This window comes from Rhincodon typus, chromosome 4 (assembly GCF_021869965.1).
Source record: "Rhincodon typus isolate 14 chromosome 4, sRhiTyp1.1, whole genome shotgun sequence".
Classification (NCBI taxonomy): domain Eukaryota; kingdom Metazoa; phylum Chordata; class Chondrichthyes; order Orectolobiformes; family Rhincodontidae; genus Rhincodon; species Rhincodon typus.
In genome coordinates, this window is record NC_063335.1 from 116,965,571 (window position 1) to 116,991,761 (window position 26,191).

Sequence of the window (26,191 nt, forward strand, 5' to 3'; positions counted from 1 at the left end):
ATCGAGCCTCATCGAGTACCTGCCCGTGATCTGACTGAGTGCATGTTGCTTTAAGTGAGAGAGTGTGTGTGAGAGTGTGTGTGTGTGTGTGTGAGAGAGAGAGTGACAGTCAGCCTGGGGATATGAACTCTCCGCCATCTGGCTCAGAGACTGACCAGCTACTGCCTATGCTTCGAAGGTGCCCCCAAATGATACATTTCTAATGAAGATGTCGTCCAGTCTCATTACAAATTCAAATCAACTCTTCACTCTTCCAATTAGGAAATCAAGTGCTCCTCTCTAATCATGAATGCACCAGACTGACTGATGACTGAAGCGATGTACCAGGAGGCTACATCTTGCCAAGTGCAGTATGTGACGCTTCAGCCCAGCACAATGCTCTGACAGCTAAAGCCCAGAGGCATGTTGGACACAGTCCGCACGTCAAGGCATTGCGCGGCGACTGAGGATGGCCTGCATTTATGTAGCGCCCGCGCCGGAGCACAACCACCTCAGGACGCTAATTTTTGGTGGGGGGGGCGGAGTTGCTGCTTGAACCGAGCTGCCTGAAGCAGTATCTGAACAGGCCACGGTGCTAGACACAGGTTTCAGAGACCTTGCAGGAGGAGAGAGATTTTGAAGAGGTCTGGGGGGCTCAAGATGGAACAATCAATGAGGGACAGAAAACAGGAAGAGATCATAGAGTCGTAGAGAACAGAAACCGACCCTTCGGTCCAACCAGTCCATGCCAACCATAATCCCAAACTAAATTGTCCCACCTACCTGCTCTTGGCCCATATCCCTCCAAACCTATCCTATTCATGTACTTATCTAAATGTCTTTTAAAAGTTCTAACTGTATCTGCATCCACCACTCCCTCTGGAAGTTCGTTCATTCCGCTGTCTGTTCAAAAGTTGCCCCTCACGTCTTTTTTAAATCTTTCTCCTCTCACCTTAAAAATATGGCCCCGAGTTTAAAATCCCCCACCCTAGGGAAAAGACACCTTATCTATACCCCTTATGATTTTATAAACCTCTATAAGGTCAGCCCTCAGCCTCCTATGCTCCAGTGAAAAAAGTCCCAGCCTATCGCAGCCTCTCCTTATAACTCGGAATTGGAGAACTTCTTGATTTTTGTTGTGCATGTACAAGACATTGGTAAGGCCACATTTGGAACACTGCGTGCAATTCTGGTCTCCCTTCTGTAGGAAGGATGTTGTTAAACTTGAGGGGGGGTGCGCAGAAAAGATTTACAAGGATGTTGCCAGGACTGAAAGGTTTGAGCTAAAGGGAGAGGCTGAATAGGCTAGGGCTATTCTCCTTGGAGCGTCAGAGGCTGAGGGGCCACCTTACAGAGGTTTATAAAATCATGAGGGGCACGGACAGGGTGAATAGACATGATCCTTTTTGTAAGGCAGGGGAGTCCGAAACTACAGGGCACAGATTGAAGTTGAGAGGGAAAAGATTTAAAAAGGACCTGAGGAATAACTTTTTCACACAGAGGGTGGTGCGTGTATGGAATGCGCTGCCAGAGGAAGTGGAGGAGGTTGGTACAATTACAACATTTAAAAGGCACCTGGATGGGTACATGAATAGGAAGGGTTTAGGGGGATATGGCCAAATGCTGGCAAATGGGACTTGATTAATTTAGGATATCTGGTCAGCATGGACGAGTTGGACCGAAGGGCCTGTTTCTGTGCTGTACATCTCTGTGACTCTATAGCCTTCATCACCATCTACAGGAAGACAATTCCAGACCCTTAGGAACTGCTGACAGAAAAACATCCTCCTCACCTCAGCCTTACTTGGGAGGCCCGATATTTTCAAACTGCTCTTCTTCCCAAACCACATATTTCCCAGAATTCCATTCCACAGGAAATGACCTTCTTGTCTCATAACCCTACATTGATCAGGGATTCAAAGTCAATAAGCTTGAAATGAATATTTCCAAATCCTGCAGCCTCACAACATAAGGATGAAATGTTGTGCCCCAATTATTTCTCTCATTTTTGAAAAAAAAATTTCATGTCACATGGGCATCACTGGCATTCAATACCCATCCCCAATTGCCCTTGTACTCAGTGGCTCACTTGGCCAATCTCTCCTTATGGGACAGTCCTGCCATCCGTAGTATCAACCCCGTGAACCTCCGCTGCACTCCCTCGATGGCAAGTATATCCTTTCTTAGGTAGGGAGACCAAAACAGCACACAATACTCCAGGTGTGGTCTCACTAAGACCCTGCTGTTGTACTTGACTCCTCTTGCAACAAAGGCCGATATACCACTTGCCTTCCTAACTGCTTGCTGCACCTGCCTGCCTACTCTCATTGACTGGTGTCTGACCCTGGCTAGCCCCATCCATCATCCTGCTTCAAGTCTGAACTCAACCGATCAAAGGTCTCAGGGAGCTCTGTAATCCCTTAACCTAGAGAGCAGTGGATGATAATCAGCCATTGGGTGTGTGGGCAGTAGGGAACTCAGTTTAGGGAGGTGTTATTGGACATTGGTATGGAGTGAAATACAGCATTCTGAGCAACCAGGTGCTGTCTTACTATGATACATCCTTGCTGCAATGATCTTTTTTTGTGATTCTCATTATGTTTTTAGGCCAGAATGACTTTATTAAGAAATCAATTTACAGTTCAGAAGCGTGTAATCGAATGACACTGTGAGGAGGCGAAAGGAAACAGAACTGAAGTTGGCTTTGAAACCTTGATGTCTTGATTTTACAATTAAACCTCAGTTTCAAACTCAAAAGCATTACATGTCGAAAGCAGGACTGTGAAACAATTTACATCAGATAATACATTCTCACAGCACAGGAGGAGGGAGGAACGTGTGAAGTCAGGCTCTGAGTGGAGCTCAGCTCTTCATTTTCATATTCATTCGCACTTTTTCTCATTTCCAAACAAGTGTGTTTCTAGAGGCTAGCCAGCAGAGCAAACCTCAGCTGAATATTTTGCCCTCTGTGGCTATTGAGACATGCTCTCCAGCTGCCTCATTAACTCAGTCCAGGTCAACAGCAAACCCTGGAACACCAAAGCATCGCCCTCTCCAAGGCAATTAGGGATGAGAAACAAATGGTGGACCAGCCTTTCACACCCACCTCGAGTAAAGACAAAAGCCTATAATTCTCATCCTTATTCCAGAACCGGAGGAGGTCGGGGGGTCACGGTCTAAGGATACAGGGTGGGCCATTTAGGACTGAGATGAGGAGAAATGTCTTCACCCAGAGAGTGGGGAGCCTGTGGAATTCACTCCCTCAGAAAGTGGTTGTGGCCAAAACATTGAATGTTTTCAAGGAGAAGGTAGCTATAGTTCTTAGGGATTAAAGGGTATGGGGGAGAAAGTGGGAACAGGGCACTGAATTTGAAGTGGAGCCATGATCATACTGAATGGTAGAGCAGTCACAAACGGCCAAATGGCCTACTCCTGCTCCTAAGTTTCTGTTTCATTGATCCCTTTGGCGATCCACTAGTTACATCTTGCCAACTTGAAAATGACCTATTTATGCCCACTCCCTCCTCTCTGTTCATTAGCCACTCCTCTCTCTGCTAACATGTTGGCTCCTACACCATGAGTAGAAACCAACAAGAGTGGCATGATGGCTCAGTGGTTAGCACTACTGTCTCACAGCACCAGGTACCCGCGTTCGATTCCACCCTCAGACGACTGTCTGTGTGGAGTTTGCACATTCTCTCCGTTGGGTTTCCTCCGGCTGCTCCGGTTTCCTCCCACAGTCCAAAGATGTGCAGGTTAAGTGGATTAGCCATGTTAAATAGCCTATAGTGTCCAGTGATATGTAGGCTAGGTTGGTTAGCCATGAGAAATACAGGGATTGGGTAGGGGAGTGGGATGCTCTCTTTGGAGGGTCAGTGCGGACTCGATGACCAAACGACCTATTTCTGCACTGTAGGGATTCTATCTCCAAAGCTGGCCTCTTGAACATCCCAATTTCAATTGCTCCACCATTGGTGGCCATGCCTGGGTCCGAGGCTCTAGAATCCTTCCCTAAAGTTCTCCTGCTCCTATCAGCCCCTCCCTCACTTCATTCACCAACCACCTGACCCAAACATCTCCTGGCATTGCACATGTCAGGGTTTGTGCTAATGATCCTCCTCTGAAGCCACGGAGTAGTTGGAAGGCATCCTATGAAGACACAAAGGAGGGGGGAGAATGACAGTGTACCTATGATGGGATGAATGGCCTCTTTCTGCGCTGTAACTTTCCTAAGGTCCTATGGTTCTAAAGGAAGATGCTGTGGGAGAAGCAGATGCGGGGACAAGAGATGGACAGGAAGAAAGAGGGGAAGTATAGGAGGAGGAAGGGGAGAAGAAGAGGAGGGAGAGAAAAAGGGCTAACTGGAGAGAGGAAAGGAAATGAAGAGAAAGGGAAAAAGAAAAGGGAGATCAGGAGGGGGTTTTATGAGATGTGGGCGTCACCAGCTGGGCCAGCTTTTATTTGTCCCTTGAGAAGGGGTGGTGAGCTACCTCTTAAGCCGCTGCAGTCTATGTGCTATGGGTTGACCCACAATGCCCTGAGGAAGGGAATTCCAGGATTTTAACCCAGCGACAGTGAATGAACGGCGATACATTTCCAAGTCAGGATGGTGAGTGGCTTGGAGGGGAACTTTCAGGGGGTGGTGTTCCCATGTATCTGCTGCCCTTGTCCTTCTAGATGAAAGTGGTCAACGGTGTGGAAGATGCTGTCTGAGGATCTTTGGTGAATTTCTGCAGTGCATCTTGTAGATAGTACACACTGCTGCTACTGAGCATCAGTGGTAGAAGGATTGTGGATGTGATGCCAACCAAGTAAGCTGCTTTGTCCTGGCACCACATCCATAAACACAGGCAGATGAGGAGGTGATGACTTAGTGGAATTATCAGTAGAATATTAATGATAATGTTGGGGGACACAGGTTCAAATCATGCCATTGCAGATGGTGGAATTTCAATTTAATAAATATCTGAAATTAAGAGTCTAATGATGACCATGGAACCATTGTTGATTTTTGGAAAAACCCATCTGTTTCACTAATGTCTTTAGGGAGGAAATCTGCCATCCTTACCTGGTCTGGCCCACATGTGACTCTAGACTCACAGCAATGTGGTTGACTCTTAACTGCCCCCTGGATAATTGGGAATGGACCATTAGGAATGGAGAATAAATAGCTTGGTCTGGCCAGTGCTGCCCATATCCAAGGAATGAATAAATAAAGAGTAGGGGATGTGGAATGGAGGAAAAGGAAAGGGAGCAGTGATGGAGCTGAGAAGTAGGGGGGCCGGTGACGAGATATTGAGGAAGTGGACGAAGCATTTAGTACACCTCGCTGCTCTCCTGCCCCACATTCTCTTCAAGTTCTTCATCATCAGAGTGAGCTGATTGGGTAAGCCACCAGGAAACTCGCTATTAGCCAGCCAATGCAATTCTGTTTTAAAACCGGACAAAGAATCAAATTAGCTCCATACAAGCTGTAGTGGTGGGTCAGGTAAAAATCAATTCACCACAATCCCAGAAGAGAGGTCATTCATTAGAGAGAGAGAGAGACAACAGGTGGTGATTTAACCTGAAGATCACCACAACTCAGGGCTGGGAAGACATTGAGGAGAACAGTCCTCAGCTAGTGCAGGAACTGAACCCATGCTGTTGGCATCACAAAACAGCCACCCAGCCAACTGAGATAACTTGAAAGGGCAAGAAAATGGTTATGAGGTGTGTTGGATCAGCCTTGATCCTACTGAATGCTGGAGCATGCTCAAGGGGCTGAATGGCCTTCTCCTGCTCCTATCTCCTGTGGTCTCATAGGTCAACCATTGACTGGATTTACCCTCACAGCCAGTGAGTGCCCCGTCCACTCTAGGGCCATCTCCCAGCCAAGGCTCAGGTATCAAGCTATCACAAAGATTGTAAGCTGTGGGGTCCCCCTGAAAGACTTCCTGCACTCAAAGGGTTAAAACATTTTGTACAGAATATCAAGGATAGCAATTTAATTTTACTGCTTTGTGTGAGCATTCTGCCATTGTCAGAGAACCTGCAATTCACTGACAGTCTAATTGCTTAAGGCAGACATTTCATTCATCTTTGTAATTGGCACATTCAGCAGATTATAATGAAGTTAATGGAAATTAAATTACATAATTTACAAATCTTAAAAGTGGTTTAGCATGTGCTAAAGGTAAAGTACATATCAAGCATAACCTTTAACGATGAGGTTTCATTGATGTGATTGGCATATAATGCAATATAAATTACTTCTTTTCTATAATATTTTAATTATGGTTTCCACATGTTAATGAACAAGGACAACCTAATCATTCAAACAATTGCATTTGTCTCTTATTACGGGTTGTGTTTCTGTCAGACCGTGGGCATGGAACTGGTTGGTGGAAACGCTGTTACCTGCTCTCTCTTCTCCCACCCACAGGGACTTGTGGAGGTGGGGTGAGTGGTGATGCTGGTGGTGGGGGGTGGGGGTGGGTTGCAGAGTGACCCAGAGGGAATGGTGGCCCAGGCTTCTCTGAGAGAGGACGATAACTCAATGCAAAGAAAGGTCTGGTAGAGGGGGTGGGATCCTCCACAACACGTTGCATTTCCAGGGGAAGGATGTAGCCATTGATGTCAGGGGGTAAAGAGAGAGTTGGGGGAATAGGTATCAGCTATGGCCCAGGGGCCAATCCTATTTTGAAGCCATGATCCACGCACGCGCCTATGCGTACACACATATACGCACACACACATACACAACACACAGACAAATTCACAAACACACACACGCAGTGACAAATTCTTACACACACGCACACACACTCACTCACACACACACAAATTCTCACACACACACGGGGCTGTGCTTTTGCAGGGGATGTGGGTTTCAGGATTGGAAGGGAAGATTATGTGCAAGCTGATTAATTTTTAATGATTCATGGGACGTGGGCGTCTCTTTCTGGTCCAGCATTTATTGCCTGTTCCTAGGTGCCCCTTTAGAAGGTGGTGGTGAGCTGCCTTCTTGAACCACTGTAGTTCATGTGCCACAATGCCCTTACGGAGGGAGTTCCAGGATTTGAAGACAGTGAAGGATTTGGTCCAGTGTTGTTTTAATTTACTCATTCACAGGATGTAGGCATCACTGGCTGGGCCAGCACAAGACAGTCTTGGTATCAGTCTACTGAACCTTCTCTGCAGTGTCTCCAATGCCAATCTATTTTTCATTTAGATAAGAAGCTCACAACTGCTCAGAGTATTCCAGTTAGCGGTCTGACTAGAGCATTGTATAGTTTTCACAAAACCTCCCTCCTCTTGTATTCTATTCCCTTTGAAACAAAATAGATCTAAAGTAATTGGTAGACATGGTAGAGAGGAGTTCAGGAAACGTTGTTTTCACCCTGTGGTTGCTGGAGGTCGTGATCTCAGTGTCTCAAAGGGTGGTTGAGACAGGAACCCTCAATACATTTACAAAATATTGGATTTGCACTGGATACACCATAATCTCGAGGGCTATAGAGCAATTGCTGGAAAGTGGACTTGTCTCTTCAACCACCAGCATGGACACTATGGGTCGAATGGTCTCCTTCTGTGCTGTATGGCTTTCGGTGTTTCTGTGAAATTCCTGTGTCATTCTGACCAAATCGTTCTCGGAAATGGACCTACAGATTCTGGTCTTTGAAAGGGCAAATGAATTAGAGAAGTTTAAGTAAATGATTGTGGGTTGAACTAGCGGACTCCAGTTTTACAATGCTTCCTTATCTTTAAAATTAAAGGGGGTATAAATAAATATGATACCTCTTTGCTGAATTCCTCATGGTGAATGTAGTGAGAGATCTTAATCTCACAAAAGATCAGTAAAAAAGCAGAACAACTTATGCTTCCCGCAGGATAAACAAATATAAATGATGCCCATCAAAGCAAACATGTCTATTTTTACTTAAAAATGAAGACAAATAATGTCTTTTAGCCCAGTGTGCCTCATTCAGAACACAATCCACATATCAACCTCCAGCAGAAAGGGAAGGATTGAATTAAGTCAGCTTAGAATTCTCCATCATATCAAACAAACATGGTCTGTAAAGATGTGAAATTTTCATCTCTGTTCTCAAATTGCTCTGTAGCATTACCCTTACCCCATCCCCTCCTGTATTGCCATAATCTGCTCCAACTCCACCATCTTTCCAGATCCATGCACCCTTCCAATTCTGGCCTCTTGCACCCCTCCCTGTGATTTCTGACGCCCCGTCATTGTTGGCCTGAATCCCAAACTCATAACATTCGAGGCTATGGGCCTAGTGTAGGGAAGTGGAACTAATGTGGACAGTGGTATATTTTTGGCGGTGCAATATCGATGGGCCGAAGTACTGTATTATTCTGGAATTCCCACCCTAAATCTTCCCAATTGTCCCTCTCTCCTTCTCTAATTCAATTTGGCAAACGTGCCTCTTTGACTGAGTCTTCAGTCATCCGCTTGGGGGCACAACTCTTTGTCTGATAATTTCTGTTAAGTAACTTCTGTTTTTCGTGTTAAAGGCACTGTACAAATACAGGCTGTTGATGCTATCTAATATATAGCTCAGTAGGCTGGACGGCTGGTTTGCGATACAGAGTGATGCCAACAGTGTGGGCTCAATTCTTGCACTGGCTGAGGTTACTATGAGGGACTCTCCTTCTCAACCTCTCCCCTTGCCTGAGGCGTGGCAACCCTCAGCTTAAACCACCATCAGTCTCTCTCTAATGAGACAGTAGGACTATGTTGACTTCACCTTTAAACATGGGCAAATATCCAACAAGACGAATGGCATCAAATGAGCAAAATGTCACGTGAGAAAAGGGGACTTTGCAAGTAACTGAACACAAAGAGGTAACAAAGCAGCCTTCTCTTCTAGCCTTAAATGGATCCAACACAGATGGTGAAAGAAAAAGAAAACCGGGCACAAATTTTTTTCTTCATAATGAGTTTATTCCCAGCCCACGGTCCTACACATCTCTGCCTCCTGGTATCTTTTCTCTCTAGCCATTGATAATTTGAGGCTGGGCCAGTATTTATTGCCCATCCCTAACTACCCTTAGATCTGATTGACTTGTTCGGCCATTTCAGAGGGCAGTTACGAGTCAGTCACATCGTCCATGGATCTAGACTCACATGTAGGCCAGGCTGGGCAAGGATGGCTGATTTCATAGAAACTAGGTGCAGGAGTAGGCCACTTTGCCCTTCGAGCCTGGTCTGCCATTTGATAAGATCATGGCTGATGCTCTATGTCAACGCCATATTCCCAATTCTCTAGCCATACCCCTTGCTGTCCCTAAAATCTAAACATTTATCAATTTCTTCCTTGAATATATTCAGGGACTTGGCCTCCACAGCCTTTTCTTGTGGAGAATTCCGCAGGATATGCACTCTGAGGACAGCTATCTTCATCTCAGATATAATTTCCTTCCCTAAAGGGCATTAATGAACTGAATAGGTTTTTGTAACAATTGGCAATAATTTATGGGTCTAAACCACACGTGCTCCTGACCTTTAACCTGGGCCCCTGGTTGCCTTTCGCACTGTCATTCCCACTGCACCAGCCGACAGCTCCTTAACTGTGATCCCAGTTGATATTTTTAATCAACCTGTCCAGCAACGTTACTACACATCCTCGCAGCAGGTTGGACTTAAGTCTCCTGGCCCACAGGTAGCGACACTACCATTGTACCACAAGAGCCCCTTAAATATGACCCCAGTCAATAAGAACAAAAGTACAGGAGTCGGCAACTCAAACCCTTTCCACCATTGAATACGATCAATGGGGCAGGTCATTTCGCACTGAGATGAGGAGAAACGTTTTCACCCAGAGAGTGGGGAGCCTGTGGAATTCTCTGCCAAAGAAAGCGGTTGAGGCTGAAACATTGAATGTTTTCATAAGGAATTAGATATAGTTCTTAGATTAAAGGGATCAAAGGACAGGAGGGGAACGTGGGATCAGGCACTGAGTTGGATGATCAGCCATGATCGTATTGAATGATGGAGTAGTCTCAAAGGGCTGAAAGGCCTATTCCTGCTCCTATTTCCTGTGTTACTATGAATTGAACCCAGGTCTCCTGTCTCAGAGATATGCGCACTACCACTGTGCCGGACAGGCCTCAACCTGATCCCAGTCCTTGAACGAAATGATGTCCATCCCCTGCCTATTGTTAACTACAAAATAAATAAACTGCTCACAAAGTGAGTCCTCCAACTGTCACTGTTTTGAAGACACTCCTAATATGTAGCTCAAAGCACAGCAAGCTCCCATAAGGAACAACGGGATCATGACTGGATTGTCTGCCTCTCTGTGATACTGGCTGCAGGAAAAATCTAGACTCCAGGACCCCGAGGAGAATGCCCCTTCTCTTCAAAATAATGCCACTTGAGGGGACAGGCTATGCAGCACTCCCAATGGCTGGCACCCTATCTGGTAATATCGCTGGATTAGTAATTGAGGCCCAAGCTCAGGCTCTCAGGTCATGAGTTCAAATTCCTCCAGGGCAGCTTCTGGCATTTAAATACTACCACTAAATCTGGAGTTCGAAACTCATCTCAATGATGGTTATTACAGGGAATATCAAACTGGTTCACTAATGTCCTTTTGGGAAGGAAACTGCCATTCTTACCTGGTCTGGCCTACATGTGACTCCAGACCCACAGCAGTGTGGTTGACCTTTCACTGTTCTCTAAAATGGTCCTAATAAAGTCTCCCAAGGGCAATTAGAGGTCGGCAATAAACAGAGAAAATAAAGAGCAGGAGTAGGTCATTCAGCCCTTTGAACCTGTTCCACCATTCAATATGATCATGGCTGCTCATCCGTCTTGGTTCTTATTTTCTCCCCGTACCCTTCGATCCCTTTAGCCCTAAGAACTATATCTAACTCCCTCTTGAAAACGTTCAATGTTTCGGCCTCAACCACTTTCTGTGGCAGAGAATTCCACAGGCTCCCCACTCTCTGGGTGAAGACATTTCTCCTCATCTCATGGCGCACCCTGTATCCTTAGGCTGTGAGCCCTTGATCTGGACTCCCTAGTCATCGGGAACATCCTTCCTGCGTTTACTGTGTCTAGTCCTGTTGGAATTTTATAGGTTTCTATGAGACCCCTCCTCTCATTCTTCATTATCACTTTTGAGATAAGGTTCACTAACTATGCAAATAAGTGTCTGATTTATACAAACACAATTACTGGGAACAGGAATAGGCCATTCGGCTCCTCAAGTCTGTTCCACCATTTTACAAGAATATGGTTGGTCTGTCCTCTTCCCTGTTAGCCCCTCATAACTCTTGACTCTCTCCTCAATCAAAAATCTCTCTTATTGAACTGTTGCATATGTTCCAACCTGCACTTTCAAAGGCAATTCCAGACTCAAATGACCCTGCGAAGGAAGAAATTCCTCTCCATCTCTGTCCTCACTGTGATGTGGAATGAGTTTCTTTGAAGGAGATTTAACAGGAACTTTCGAGAGGGAATTGGAGATAAGCTCCGAGGAGCCGTGCCTTCAGCAGTTACACGCTAGGACTCTGCTGGAAGGTCGGAACATGAGCAGCTGAGTGCGTGTCGGCTCTGTAGCCTTATCATCAGTTACACTTTGTTAATAACCATCAGTTAGAGCAATCTCAATGCCTGGCCTGAGCTTGTGTGCAGATTGAATTATGGCCTTGCGGGAAACCCACTTCCCAGTAAAGAATAGGGATGAGATCGGGAGTGGGTCTTGAACCCGCAGATTTCTGACTCACAGACAAACGTGAGCCACAGCTCTCCAATTTCTCTGGCCTTTCAAGCCTGCCTCAACCTGTAATCCTCAGCTGTAGCCAAACTGCTGTTGGACATCTGCGGTTGTTGTTAATGATGCATGTTGAGGGGCGATATCTACTCAAACTGCAATTACATTGCAACAAAGCCTTTGGCAAGGAAAGGAGTAGGGCTGCAAAGACCTTCACTCTGGGACCCAGGCAGTAATGAGCAGTATCATTACCAGTCCCAACATCAAGCCAGAAACTTGCTGTTTATACACATCACAATTTCAGGAAGAACATCAGGGCTGAAGTGAGGGTGCAGAGGAGATTTACTGAGATGGGAACAGGGAACTGGGCGAGGAGGGGGGGTTCAGTTCATGAGGAGAAACTCAATGTACTTCTCAGAGCAGAGAAGGTCAGGCGGTGATTTCATCGAGGAGGTCAAAATCATCAGACGTTTTAAGAAAACAAATAGTATTCTGAACTGACAGGTAACCCCAGAAGAGACAGACTGATGATGTATGGTATAAATGTCAGCCACAACGTGCATTTACATAGCACCTTTAATATAGTGGGCACAAGAGCCCTTTAAATATGAGCCCAGTCAATAAGAGCAGAACTTGGAGCAGGAGTAGGCATTTCAACCCCTCAAACCTGCTCCACCATTTAATACGATCGGGGGTAGGCCATTTCGGACTGAGATGAGGAGAAATATCTCCACCTGGAGAGCGGAGAGCCTGTGGAATTCTCTGCCATGAATTGAGACTAAGGTGATGTTAGTGATGATGCTCAAAATTGGAAGGAGCTAGGTTTTACACAGAATCTCAGACAAAGAGAGAGAGAGAGAGAGAGACAGAGAGAGAGAGGAAGATTTTTTTATGGCATTTGAACATGACTGGCAAGATAGGCATTTATTGCCATCCCCAACTGCCCTGGAGATGAGTGAGTCTGGAGTCACATGTTGGCTAGACCAGGTAAAGACAGCAGATTTCCTTCCCAAAAGGATACGAGTGACCCAGATGAGCTATTACAGCAATCGATAGTTTTGTGGTCACCAACACTGAGATTAGCTTTCAATTACAGAATTATTCACTGAATTTAAATTCTACCAGTTGTCATCTACTGAGTGTGAAACATTGCAAACCATCATGAGAACACCACCCCCTGCAAGTTCCCCTCCGAGCCACTCATCATCCTGACTTGGAAATATATCGGTGTTCCTTCAGTGTCGCTGGGTCAAAATCCTGGAATTCCCTCCCTAAGGGCTACAGCACATGGACTGCAGCGGTTCAAGAAGGCAGCTCACCCCCACCTTCTCAAGGGGCAACTAGGGACGGGCAAGAATCATTGTTCATGCCAGCGACACCTGCATTTCCTGAACTCATTAAAAAATCCCCCTACACTTTACAGTTCGAAGAACACAGATCAAAAAGGTGATGGTGTAGTCAACCATGTAAAAGACACCTGGACCTGGAATAATATGAACTCATGCTGTTACTAATCTTAAGTCAGGACAAAGAGAAGATTGTGGTCAGCGAGGAAGGATATGTGCGGACAGGAAAGTTATTTTAACGAGAGACTTCAAAATAACCTAATATTAACAGAGAAACCCTGGAGTGTTTGCGAGCCAGAATTGCTAAACTTGATGCATGACTGCCTCATGGCTCAATACATGAGAGAAACTGCCAGTGACAATCTTCATCAGAGCCTGGGATTCATAGCAAGGCCGAGTTATTGTACAAGCAGAAACGCATGGCACAGGAGCTCGGGGGGACAGCAACCACAGAATGATTTAGTTTAATGTGATTTGGGATTCCAGAGATCGCCAGAGAACAGCAGAAAGATTTATAACTTCCCGAGGATTCATTTAGAAAAAAACACACCAAGGTAACACGTGAAAGCAAGGGGACTAGGTGGGGCTGGCACCAAGAATCGAGCGGAGAACAGTTCGAAAGGGGCACAGGAGCAGAGGGAATAAGCGGGACCTTTGTTACAAACGGGATTGCAACAGGAGTAGGCCATTCGGCCATTCGGCCTCAGGCCTGTACCACCATCATGGCTGACCTGATTATGGCCTCAGGTCTAACCTTCCTGCCTAGCTTCCCATTCCGATACCCTTCGGCTGACACAGAAATAGGCTATTTGGCCCATCGACTGCTTGCTGGCTCACAGTGGAATGAACCAGTCAGTCCCATTGCCCCCACTCAATCCCCTGCAGTCTTGCAAATTTCTTGCCCTCATTTCCTTTTCAAATCTTCCCTGCTTCTGCCATGGCATACACATCATTGGCACCCACTTTGTACGATGGTCCTCTCTCCGCATCCTCCCTGTACCTCTTGCCAAAACCCTCAGGCTGAACCTAGCCAAGGTGTTGGGCTCTTGCCTTTGGCAGGACAGCCAGTGATAGACCCTCATTGGAAAGGTCACTGGACCCGAAACGCTAACTCTGATTTCTCCTCACGGATGCTGCCAGACCTGCTGAGCTCTTCCAGCAATTTCTGCTTTTATTTCTGATTTACAGTTCTTTCGGTTTTTATTAGGGATCCTCATTCTTGTTTCTCGGGAAGACCAATCAGACCGTGAGTGAATCAGGCAATGGTGAGGTCAGCTGTGAGTGAATAACTGGAATCAGGGTCCGGGGCGGGAGGGCCCGAGGGCCCACCTAGAGACAGCCACTATCCAATCGGAGGTTCGGCAGCTCTCCCGTTGTGGCAGCGCCACTGCGGTGCTGTGGCAGCTGCTGGAACTGCGAATCGAAGAGTTGAGGAGCAAGCCAGGCCATTGGGAGATTTGGTTGGGGTGGGTTTCACTGGGTTCAGTTGTGGGGAGACGGGTCTTGGGCAACAAGGACAGGAAAGTGGTTAGTCTGTCAGTCCTGCCCCTCAGTTTTGTTGCTGAGTCCTTGCTCAGACACATCTGTTGCCAAAGACCTTCAATCTGTCCCTCAGTCCTTGTTCCATTACCTTATGGAAACAGCTTTCATTGTCTACTTAATCCAATCCTTTCATAATCTTCTATCATAGACACAGAATCAGAGAAATAGGAGCAGGAGGAGGCCATTCGACACTTGAGTCTGCTCAGCAATTCAATATGATTATGACCCAACTCAGCCCCCTGTTCTCGTTTTCTCTCCATACCCTTTGATCCATTTAGCCCAAAGAACTATATCTAACTCCTTCTTGAAAACATTCAATGTTTTGGCCTCAAACACTTTCTGTGGCAGAGAATTCCACAGACTTCCCACTCTCTGGGTGAAGCCATTTCTCCTCATCTCAGTCCTAAATGGCCTACCCTGTATCCTTAGACTGTGAGCCCCTGGTTCCGGACTCCCTGGTCATCAGGAACATCCTTCCTGTGTTCATCCATCAGTCCTGTTAGAATTTTATAGAGGTGTCTACGAGATGTCCTTAAATGTTTAAAATGCCGGTAAGTATAGTCCTCACAGATCCAGTCTCTTTTTATACATCAGTCCTGCATGCCATGAATCAGTCTGTAAATGTTTGTTACAATCCCTCCATAACCAGAACATTCTTCCTCAGATAAGGAGACCAATACTCCAGGTATAGTCTCACCAAGGTGCTGTACAATTACAGCAAGACCTCCCTGCCCCTGTACTCGAATCCTCTCGCTACAAAGACCAACACATCATTTGCTTCTTCACCAGCTGCTGCAATGCTCACTTTCAGAAACTGGTGTACAAGGATACCCAGGTCCCTTTTCCCAATCCATCACCATTCAGATAATAATCTGCCTTCATGTTTTTGCTCCATAAGTGATAATCTCACATTTATCCACATTATTCTCTACCTGCCAATGTGGATGCTCACTCACTCAACCTGTTCAAATCACAATGAAGCATCTCTGCATTCTCCTCACAGCTCACCCTCCTATCCAGCTTTGCATCATCTGCAAACTTGGAGATATTGCACTTAGTTCCATCAACTAGATGATGAATATATGTTGTGAGCAGCTGGGGTGAGAGCAGGGGGCCCTGTGTTACTCCAAATCACCTCAAATTTCCTTTCAACCTTCACTACTGCAAGACCAACAGCCTCAGTATCACCATCTTACCTTCATATCAAAAATAACTCTCATCGCTGCAGCTTTTATTTTTCTTTATTCATTCACAGGATGAGGGTGTTGCTGGCTAGGGCAGCATTTATAGCCCATCCCTAATTGCTCAGGGTCAACCACATTGCTGTGGGTCTGGAGTCACATGTAGGCCAGACCAGGTAAGGGTGGTAGGCCCTAAAAGACGTTAGTAAATCATATTGGGTTTTTAACAACAACTGGTTGTACGCTAATGTAACACCCCTCTGTAAGAAGAGAGTGTGTCAGAAGGCAGGAAACTCTGGACTGGTTAGCCTGACCTCAGTGGTTGGTAAAATTTAAGAGTCCATAATTAGGAATGAGATTACAGAGTACTTAGAAGCGCATGGTAAAATATGGCTGAGTCAGCATAGCTTCGTCAAGGGGAGGTCTTGTCTAACAAATCTGTTAGAATTCTTTGAGGAGGTAGCGAGCTACTCAGACAAAGGAGATCCAGTGGATGTGATCTATTTGGATTTCCAGAAGGCCTTTGACAAGATGTCACACAGGAGGCTGCTAAATAAAAGAACAGCCCATGGTGTTGGGGGCAAGGTATTGGCATGGATAGAGGATTGGCTGACTGGCAGAAAACAAAGAGTGGCGATAAAGTGTTTTTTTCCAGGACGGGAGCCAGCATCAGTGTTGGGCGCACAACTATTTACTCTACACATAAATGACCTGGATAAAAAAAACCGAGGGCATTGTTGCTAAGTTTGCAGATGACACAAAGATAGGTGGAGGTACAGGTAATGTTGAGGAAGCGGGAATACTGCAGAAGGACTTGGACAGGCTAAGAGAGAGGGCAAAGAAGTGGCAGATGGAATGCAATGTGGGGAAGTGTGAGGTTATGCACTTTAGTAGGAAGAATAGGGGCACAGATTATTTTCTAAATAGGGAAAGGCTTCGGACATCTGAAGCACAAAGGGACTTGGGAATCCTAGTTGAGTTTTATCTTAAGGTGAACATGCAGGTTCAGTTAGCAGTTAAGAAGGCAAATACAATGTTAGCATTGATTGGAAGAGGGCTAGAATACAAAAGCAGGGATGTACTGCTGAGGTTGTATTAGGCCCTGGTCAGAACTCATTTGGAATATTGTGATCAGTTTTTATATGTAAGTAAGGATGTGCTGCTGTTGGGGAGGTCCAGAGGTTCATAAGAATGATCCTAGGGATGAAGGGTTTGTCATATGGGGAGTAACTGAGGACTGTGGGCCTGTACTTGATGGAGTTTAGAAGGATGAGGGGGATGTGATTGAAACTTACAGAATATTGAGAGGCCTGGATAGAATGGGTGTGGAGGAGATGTTTCCATTAGTGGGAGAAACTGGGGACCTAAGGTCACAGCCTCAGAGTGAAGGGACGGCCCTTTAGAACTGAGATGAGGAGGAATTTCTTCAGCCAGAGGGTGGTGACTCTGTGGAACTCATTACTGCAGACGGCTGTGGAGGTCAAGTCATTGAATGTATTGAGGATGGAGATAGATAGGTTCTTGATTAGCAAGGGGATCAAAGGTTATGGGGAGAAGGCAGGAGAATGGGATTGAGAAACATATCAGCCTTGAACAAATGGGCTGAATGGCTTAATTCTGCTCCTATATCTATGGTCTTACGGTCTTATAATGTGCTTTTGAAGAGCCAGTGTACGCACAATGGGCCAAGTGGCCTCCTTCCATGCTATAACAATTCTGTGGTTCTTTAATGACATTTGAAGCAGTCTGGTGAATAATGTGCACCTCTGCCTGCCCCTTTAACTTTACATGTTGTAAACCTATTAAAACAACAGTGTCAAAACAAGAACTGTCTTACCACACACCTGATATTTTAAAAAATTTCTTTCATGGACTGCGGATATCATTGGCAAGGCCACTATTGAGCTGCCCCTTGAACTGAGTGGCTACCTAGGTCATTTCAGAGGGCAGCTAGGAGTCAACCTCATTGCTGTGGGCCTGGAGTCACACGTAGGTCAGACCAGGTAAGGATGGCAGTTTCCTTCCCTAAAATCGATAGTAGTTTAATCACTACTGAAACAAGATTTCAATTGCAGAATTATGAATTAGCTGGATTCAAATTCTGCTCTTTCCAAGGCTGTGACTTCCTTCCTAAAGTGAGATGCCCTGAGCCCTCCAGTTCAGGGCAAACATGACCCTTGTCAAATTCCCCCTTTCCCATCGACAAATCCGTCTTGCCACTTCGTGAAGCACAAACTGAAACACTCACAGTTCAGTCAATCCTCAGTCTCCATATCCTTCACTGCACAGCCTCATATTCCATCGTATTCTCTCACAAGTGAACCAGGGCTCACTGTCTTAGGATACGGGGCAAGGCCACTTAGGACTGAGATGAGGAGAAAGTCTTCACCCAGAGAGAGGGGAGCCTGTGGAATTCTCTGCCACAGAAGGCCATAAAGTCATAGAGATATACAGCACGAAAACAGATCCTTCAGTTGAACTTGTCCATGCCAACCAGATATCCTAAATTAATCTCAGAGATAGTAAGAACTGCAAATGCTGGAGCCAGAGACAACACAGTGTAGAGCTGAAGGAACACAGCAGGCCAGGCAGCATCAGAGAAGCAGGAAAGTTGATGTTTCAGTTTGGGACCCTTCTTCAGATTTCTGACGCTCCTCTGATGCTGCCTGGCCTGCTGTGTTCCTAAATTAATCCAGTCCCACTTGCCAGCATTTGGCCCATATCCCTTTAAACCTTCCTATTCATGTCCCCATCCAGATACCTTTTAAATGTTGTAATTGTACCAGCCCCCACCACTTCCTCTGTCAGCTTGTTCTGTACACGCACCACCCTCTGCGTGAAAAAGTTGATCCTTAGGTCCCTTTTAATCCTTTCCCCTCTCACCTTAAATCTACACCCTCTAAGTTTGGACTCCGCTACCCTGAGGAAAAAGACCTTGGCTATTCACCCTACCCACGCTCCTCATGATTTTACAAACCTCTACAAGGTCACCCCTCAGCCTCTGGTGCTCCAGGGAAAATAGCCCCAGCCAATTCAGCCTCTCACTATAGCTCAAACCCTCCAATCCTGGCAAGATGTTTGTAAATCTTTTCTGTACCCTTTCAAGTTTAACAACATCTTTCTCATAGCAGGGAGACCAGAATTACACACAGTATTCCAAAATCGGTCTAACCAATGTCCTGTACAGCTACAACATGACCCTCCCAACTCCTGTACTCAATGCACTGACCAATAAAGGCAAGCGTACCAAACACCTTCTTCTCTAACCTGTCTACCTGTGGCTCCACTTTAAAGGAACTAAGTGCCTGCACCCCAAGTTCTCTTTGTTCAGCAACACTCCCCAGAACGTTATTATTAACTATATAATTCCTACCCTGATCTGCCTTTGCAGAATGCAATTCCTCACACTGACCTAAGTTAAAATCCGTCTGCTACCCCTCGGCCCATTGGCACGTCTGATCAAGGTCCTGTTGTGCTCTGGGGTCATCTTCTTCGCTGTCCATTAAGCACCTATTTTGGTGTTATCTGTAAACTTCCTAACCGTGCCTCCAATATTTACATCCAAATTATTCATCTCAGTTTTGAACCTACCTCCTCTCACTGTACATCTCTGCCCTCTTATTTGAGACTCTCTCCCAGGAGAGAACATATGTTCAACATTCACCTCCTTCCTCTGGTATTCCACACCCCTCAAGATGTACCATACCGTTCTGTGAGCTCTCCTGGTTACTTGCTGTACCTGCAGACTAATCTTCTGCGATTCATGCACAAGGACACCCAGATCCCTCTGCATCCCAGAGCTCTGTAACCCAACCCCTCCCCCCACCATTTCCATAGGTGTGAGTGGCCAGGTCTGTACACAGCATTTCAGATGCTATCTCGCGGGTTCAGGAAATACAAGGAAATTGATACGGAATCTTTCACCAGGGTAGAACGCCACACCATCAGGCTGCTGATATCCACACCGCACCACCTACCCCAACAATGCCCTGCCAGCAAGGAAAAGCTGCCCCCTTCACCCTGTCACGGGGGGTATTTGACGTGTAATTACCTCCTCTGGTTGCGGGGAGCTGCCTTTGGGCATAGGCGAGACCTGGGGCGTTTTCAGGTGATGGTTACTGTCAGGGGTTGGCTCAGCGTGGATGGTCCGGACATGATTCTGGAGCTCGCTGTCGGATTCGAACTTCACGTTGCAGTTCAGGCATCGGTTCTTGGCCGGCCCGCCCTTGCCGTTGCCGGGGCTCTGTTCCGAGACCTGCCGGTTACCGTTGAGGCTGGTGACTCCCACCGTTGGGCTGCCATGCTTGTTGCCGTTGATGCAGTGGGCACAGAGTCCGTATGGCAACCCGTTGATGTCCAGCTTCACCAGGTCCTGCTTTGAGCGGAACTCCTTCAGGCACGAGGCACACTTGTAGAGTTTCTGCAGGGGCAGGCCGTGGGGGGCAGGCTGAGGGTTGGCGCAGCTGCCCGTCTTCTGCATGTGGAAGGTGCCATGGATCTTCAGCTCCAAGGTAGAGGTGACCGTCTGCATACAGACCACGCAACGGAAGCCAGTCAGCGAGTTCTGCAGGTTCGGGTGCATCTGGCAGTGCTCCAGGAACTCCTCCTCACACTTGAGGGGCATCTTGCAAATGCGACAAGTGCCCGTGTCCAGGCTCTTGCTGTGGGTGACCTTGTGCTCGGTGAGAGTCAAGAGGGAGGGGAAGCGTTCGCCGCAGATCGGGCACATGTAGTGCTTGACTGGACCCAGGTGGGTCTGAGTGTGCTCACGAAGACCACCCTCTGAGAAGAAGGTTCTGGAACAGACGTTGCACTTGTAGTTGCCCTTGATGAGCTCAGCTTTCTTCTTGATGATGGCGCTCTCTCCCGGCTGGATGTTGTGGTCCCGCAGTTGGTGATTCTGCAGGAGCGAGTCCATGGTGTAGGCCGCACCACAGATATCACAGGTGTACATGGTCTCCACGGCGTCCACGTCCTCCTCACTTCCCTCGTGGCTGTTGTGCACCTCCTGGTGGTTGGCCAACAGCTGCCTCAGCTCTGCCTCGTCCTTGTGGGCCTGCTCACCCGAGCCGTTGGCACCGCAGTCCCGAGCCTGGCCCTCGAAGACACAGTGCTTCTCCCTCAAGTGTTTCTCCAGCAGGATGATGGCGTGGAAGGCCTTGCTGCAGAACTTGCAGTTGTACTTCTTGCTGTGGCTGGTCACGTGGCACTGCAGCTCCACTTCGGTGCCAAAGCTCTCGCCGCAGAAGATGCACTTGTGCGCCTTGCCCTGGTGCTCCAGGTGGTGGTGCCTGACGTGTAGCTGCAGCTCGGCCTCGCTGCGGAAGTCCCAGTCACAGGACGTGCAGCGGAACACCTTGTTCTCATTGCTGTGCTTGACGGCCAAGTGGAGCTGCACCGACACCTTGGAGTCGAAGACCTCCTGGCACAGGGTGCAGCGGAAGAAGACGAAGGTGTGCATCTCCAGCAGGTGCTTGTGGAGGTCCTCCACGCTGGTGAACTGCTTGTCACAGCTCTCGCACACGTAGTAGGTTGAGGTGATCATGAAGTGCACAGTGACGTGCTTCAGCAAGGCCTCCTGGGATGGCAGCTCCTTGTGGCACTGTGGGCACACCACTGCTTTGGCACTCCCCACATGGGTCTTCAGGTGGGCCTGGAAGCTGTCGAAGGTGGCGAACGTGCCCGGGCATTGGTTGCAGCAATACTCGCCGACAGGCTGTGAGGGGGCAGTGCCAGCTGCACCGTGAGGCCCCTTGGCCGAGGCCTGCTCCGTGCTCAGGGGCGAGAGGGGACTGGTAGCGCGGCTGGAGCGCTTGCTGCTGTGATGGAGGTGGTGGAGGTGGTGGAGGTGGTGGAGGTGGTGGTGGTTGTTGTTGCTGAGGGCCAGGGGGATGTTCTTGTGGTTCTCCTTGACGTGCTTCTGGAGCTTGAGGACGTTGTTGAAGATGGGCGAGTTGGTGCAGTAGGAGCAGGAGAAGACCTCCACCATGGCCTCCTTGGAGCCTGCCAGCAGCGGGGAGTCGAAGCGGGTGGCAGCGGGCTCAGAGTGGACCTGCTGGATGTGATCATCAAGCGAGGCCTCGGTGAGGAATCCCATCAGGCAGTGTGGGCAGAAGAAGGCATTGCTGTCCTTGGTCAGCAGGTTTCCATAGCTGTGCACACACCGGATGTGCTCCTGTAGCCCATTGAGGTCACCAAAGGCCTGGGGACAGAAGTTGCACTGGTAGACCAAGGCCGGGGTGGTGCTGGCGAGGGGAGGGGAGTCCTGTAGGCCCTCGTGGCTCTGTTGGAGGTGCTCATTGAGGTTGTAGATGGAGGGCAGCACCTCCAAGCACAGCTGGCAGGGGTGGGCCTGCTCGGGCTGCTCGGCATGGGCACTCTTCAGGTGCGCCAACAGCCCCGCCAGGCTCCCAAAGACCTGCTTGTGGCAGTGCGGGCAGCTGTAGCTGGCCCTCGGCCTCTTCAGGGCCGGGCTCCCCTCAGGCGCCGGCTGGGCCTCCCGCCTCTTGGGGCGCCCCCTGGGGACCTGCGCGGAGGGGTCGGGAGCGGACGAGCTGTCCGCCGAGAGGTTGGAGTCGGGCGTGGTGCTCGACACCGACGTGTAGCCCACCACCGTGACGGTGGACGGGCTGTTGCTGCGGTTGCCGGTCTCCGAGGGGGGCCGGGGGTGGGGGCACGGACCTCCCGCCGACAGGGGGCGCTCGGCGCAGGCGCCGCAGCAGGGGCCGGCCTTGGCCCGGGCGTGCGCCCGCTCCAGGTGAGCGAGGAGGCCGCTCTCCTCGGGGAAGAGGTCTGGGCAGTAGGGGCACTGGCAGGTCTCTCGGTCCTCGGAGGGCGAGCACTCGGGGTGGCAGTCGGCGATGTGTTTCTGCAGCTCCTCGGGCCGGTCGAACCCCTCCTCGCATTGGCTGCACTTCTGGGAGTCGTGGAGCCGCCAGTCATCCAGGCGGGAGAGGGCCTGCCCGCTCTCCTTGGCTTTGTCGTGGACCTGCATGTGCCCGTACAGCGAGCTGGAGGTGAGGAAGCCCCTTCGGCAGATGGCACACTTGTAGGGCTTGGCGGAGGTGTGGGTCTTCAGGTGGATCTTGAGGTGGTCGCTGCGGGAGAACGCGGCGTCGCACTCGCTGCAGTGGTACTTCTTGTCGCCGGTGTGCAGCTTCACGTGGCGGTCTCGGCTCCGTTTGTGTTTGAACAGGCGGCTGCAGAAGGTGCACTTGAAGGGCAGCTTGTCGCTGTGGCTCTGCTCGTGGTGTTTCAGGTAGCCGAGGCGGCTGAAGGACTTCTCACAGAACTGGCAAGGGTACGGCAGCCCGGGCACGCCCTCCTCTTCCCCACCCCCAAACTCTCCTGTCTCCCCGGGGTTGGGCGACGCGTGGTCCTTGCTGGACGGCGACGAGGGAGGCCACGAGCAGCTGGGGTCATCGTCACCGTCGGCACCATCTGCAACGAGAGAGCAGAGGAAGGTCAGCGAGCGGCATTCACACCTGCCCCCCCCACCCCCGACATACACACCCAACCAACCCCCAACATACACACCGCCCCCCCACAACATACATACACACACCCCGCCAACATATACACACACACACACAATCCACCCCAGAACACGCCAACATCAAGGGGCAACAGGCAATGCAAACAGCAAAGCCAAGGGCACAAAGAGGCATTTGGTAAGGTGCCACACAATTACCCACTTAATAACAGAGAGCCCATGGTGTTGTATAGCCCCACTGTTGTATACTACCATTAACAGACGATTGGCTAACTAATAGAGAGTCAGAATGAGTGGGACATTTTCAGGATGACAACTTGTAAGTGGGACCAGTGCTGAGGCCATGATTACATACCAAAGGTAAAGTCACTATAATCCTACCAACCCATAGACACACTCGCTCATTGCAAAGAGGTGGTGGTTTAACTTGAGGGTCACCACACCTCAGGCAAGAGCAAAGGTTGAGAAGGAGAGTCCTTTGTGGTTAGCCCAGGCAGATGCAGGAATTGAACCCACACTGTTAGCATCACTCTACATTGCAAACATGCTGTCTAGCCAACTGAGCTACAATACAATATACCTTAACAACTTGGATCAGGAGAGGGAACATGCTACAGTGACCCTTGCAAATGACATAAAAATGAGCAGCAAGGCAAGTCTGGGTTGTAGATGAATTGCAGCTGAGGGATTGTGTGCAGAAGTGGCCATAGTTATCACCAAGTAGACTGGTCTATAGACTAGGGATGAGTCAGCTATGACAGAAGCCTTCTGCTCACCAACCAACTGTGTGAATGGGTCTCAGGTAGCTGAACAGCTTGCAGCTGGGAGCAAGACCCAGAGAGAAGCGATCAGATCCCAATCAGCACAGGGGCCGTCTCTCTGCTCTCCACAGTCAAAACCCAACTTAAACCTGAGGAAAACCAGCTCATCTTCCCACAGCACAACAATAGCTGGGAAGTTAAGTACCAAGGATGATATAAAGAGGCTGCAGAGGAATATAGACAGGTCGAATGTGTGGGTAAAAACTTGCTAGTTGGAATATAATGGAGAAATTGATGGTTATGCTCTTTGGCAGAGAGAACAGAGGAGCTGAATATTATTTAAACGGCGAATCTACAGGATGCAGGGATTTGGGAATCCTTGCCCAGGAATCATAAGAAGCCACTCTCCAAGTTCAGTGGGTAATAGGAAAGACAAATGGAATATTGGCCTTTATTTCAAAGAAAATGGAGGCTTTACTAAAACTGTACAAACCCTAGCTGAACAGTTTTGGGCCCCTTATCTAAGGAAAAAACATACTGATGTCGGAGGCAGTCCAGAGAAGGTTCGCTTGACTGATCCTGGGAATGGAGGGACTGTCTTTAGAGGAGAGGTTGAGTAGGTTGGGGCCTGTTGGGCCTCATTGGAGTTTAAAGAACGAGAGGCAGCCATAATAAAGCAGGAATTTTAGAGGATTTGACAGGGCAGATGCAGAGAGATTCTTTTCCCATGTGGGAGAGTCTAGCACCAGACGGAATAATCTCAGAATAATGGGGGTGCACGTTGAAGACAGAGAGGAGGAGGAATTCCTTCTCTCAGAGGGGAGTGAATCTGTGGAATTCTTTGCTGCAGAGGGCTGTCCAGGCTGGGTCATTCAGTATATTCAAGGCTGAGACAGACGGATTTATAATCAGTGAGGGGTATTGAGGGTTATGGGGAAAAGGGAGGAAAGTGAAGGTGAGGATTATCAGATCAGCCCATGATCTTGTTGAATAGTGGAGTAGACTTGATGGGCTGAATGGACTTCATCTTCTCCTGTATCTTATGGTCGATCAGAGACCATCAATAGTCTGAAAACGTCACTGAAAAAAAGACACATTTGTGTACTCATCAGGACTATATGTAAGAACACCAAGTCAAAGAGAAAAGCCAGCATTAGCTCGCTCCTTGAATTGGTATTCTTGCAAACTATCCTGATGATTAGAAGAGGAACTCTTAGACAAAGTCTGTCTTTTTTCAGCAAATCTCACGTTCTGTAATACTGCTTTGAAGCTGATCAAAAGACTTTGGCATTTTCACAGTGTAGGGGAGAACCCAAACATGGGGCACATAAATGTACGGCAATCACTAATAAATCCCAATAGGAAAATGTACGGCAATCACTAATAAATCCCAATAGGAAAATGTACGGCAATCACTAATAAATCCCAATAGGAGAAACTTCTTCTGTCAGGGAAGGGGTCAAATGTCAAAGTCGCTCTGACAGCCAGTAGTTGAGGTGAGGTGTGTTGATACATTCAAGGGAATACTGGATAAATTCAGCGGAGAAAGGAATAGAAGGATCTCATGATGCAGCAAGATCCAGGGGGAGTCAAAAAAACTGGTGTGGGGTTGAAACACTTCCCCAAGCGATCTACAAGAATGGTTCCAGGAAAGGAGAACCCCAGTGCTGAGGCTGGATGGAAGAAGTTGAGACTGTTCTGGAGAGAAGGTTGAGACGAGATCTGAGGGGGGGCTGTCAAAATGATGAAGGGGTCTGGACGGGCTAGATAGGGAGACGCTGTTCCCACTTGCGAATGGATCGAGAGTTGGAGAACACAGATTGAAGGGAATCGGCAAAAAAAAAACAAAGGAGACCATTGAGGAAGGGCAGTGAGCGGTCAGCATCAGAAAGGCCGCCGTTTGGGCGTGTGGTGGAGATAGACTCATTCGAAGCGTTCAGAAGAGAGGCCGGTGGGTATTTGAAAAGGGAAGAATGAGCAGGGGTATGGGGCAGGGGGGAAAGAAGGGGGTCAGAACGGCAGGAGATGAGAAGCTCATTCACAGCGGCAGTGCAGACATAATGGGCTGGCTCCCCTCCGTCAGTGTCATTCACTGGGGTGGGGTGACCTGCCTCTGAGCTGTAAATGCTTCAGAATTCTCCGGAACAGCCTTGCGGAGAGGGGTTAC

At 48.3% G+C, this 26,191-nt stretch overlaps 1 protein-coding gene across 1 annotated transcript in view; it reads right to left on the bottom strand.

Moving 5' to 3' along the window:
• The window catches only part of LOC109914324 (zinc finger protein 521-like), a 264,019-nt gene extending 240,817 nt beyond the window's left edge, over positions 1 to 23,202 (bottom strand). Inside the window, exon 1 of the mRNA XM_048596231.1 lies at positions 19,823 to 23,202. Coding sequence (XP_048452188.1) covers positions 19,823 to 22,765 — 2,943 coding nt within the window. The 5' untranslated portion in view covers positions 22,766 to 23,202. The remainder of the gene's footprint in view (positions 1 to 19,822) is intronic.
• Positions 23,203 to 26,191: the final 2,989 nt, after the last annotated feature.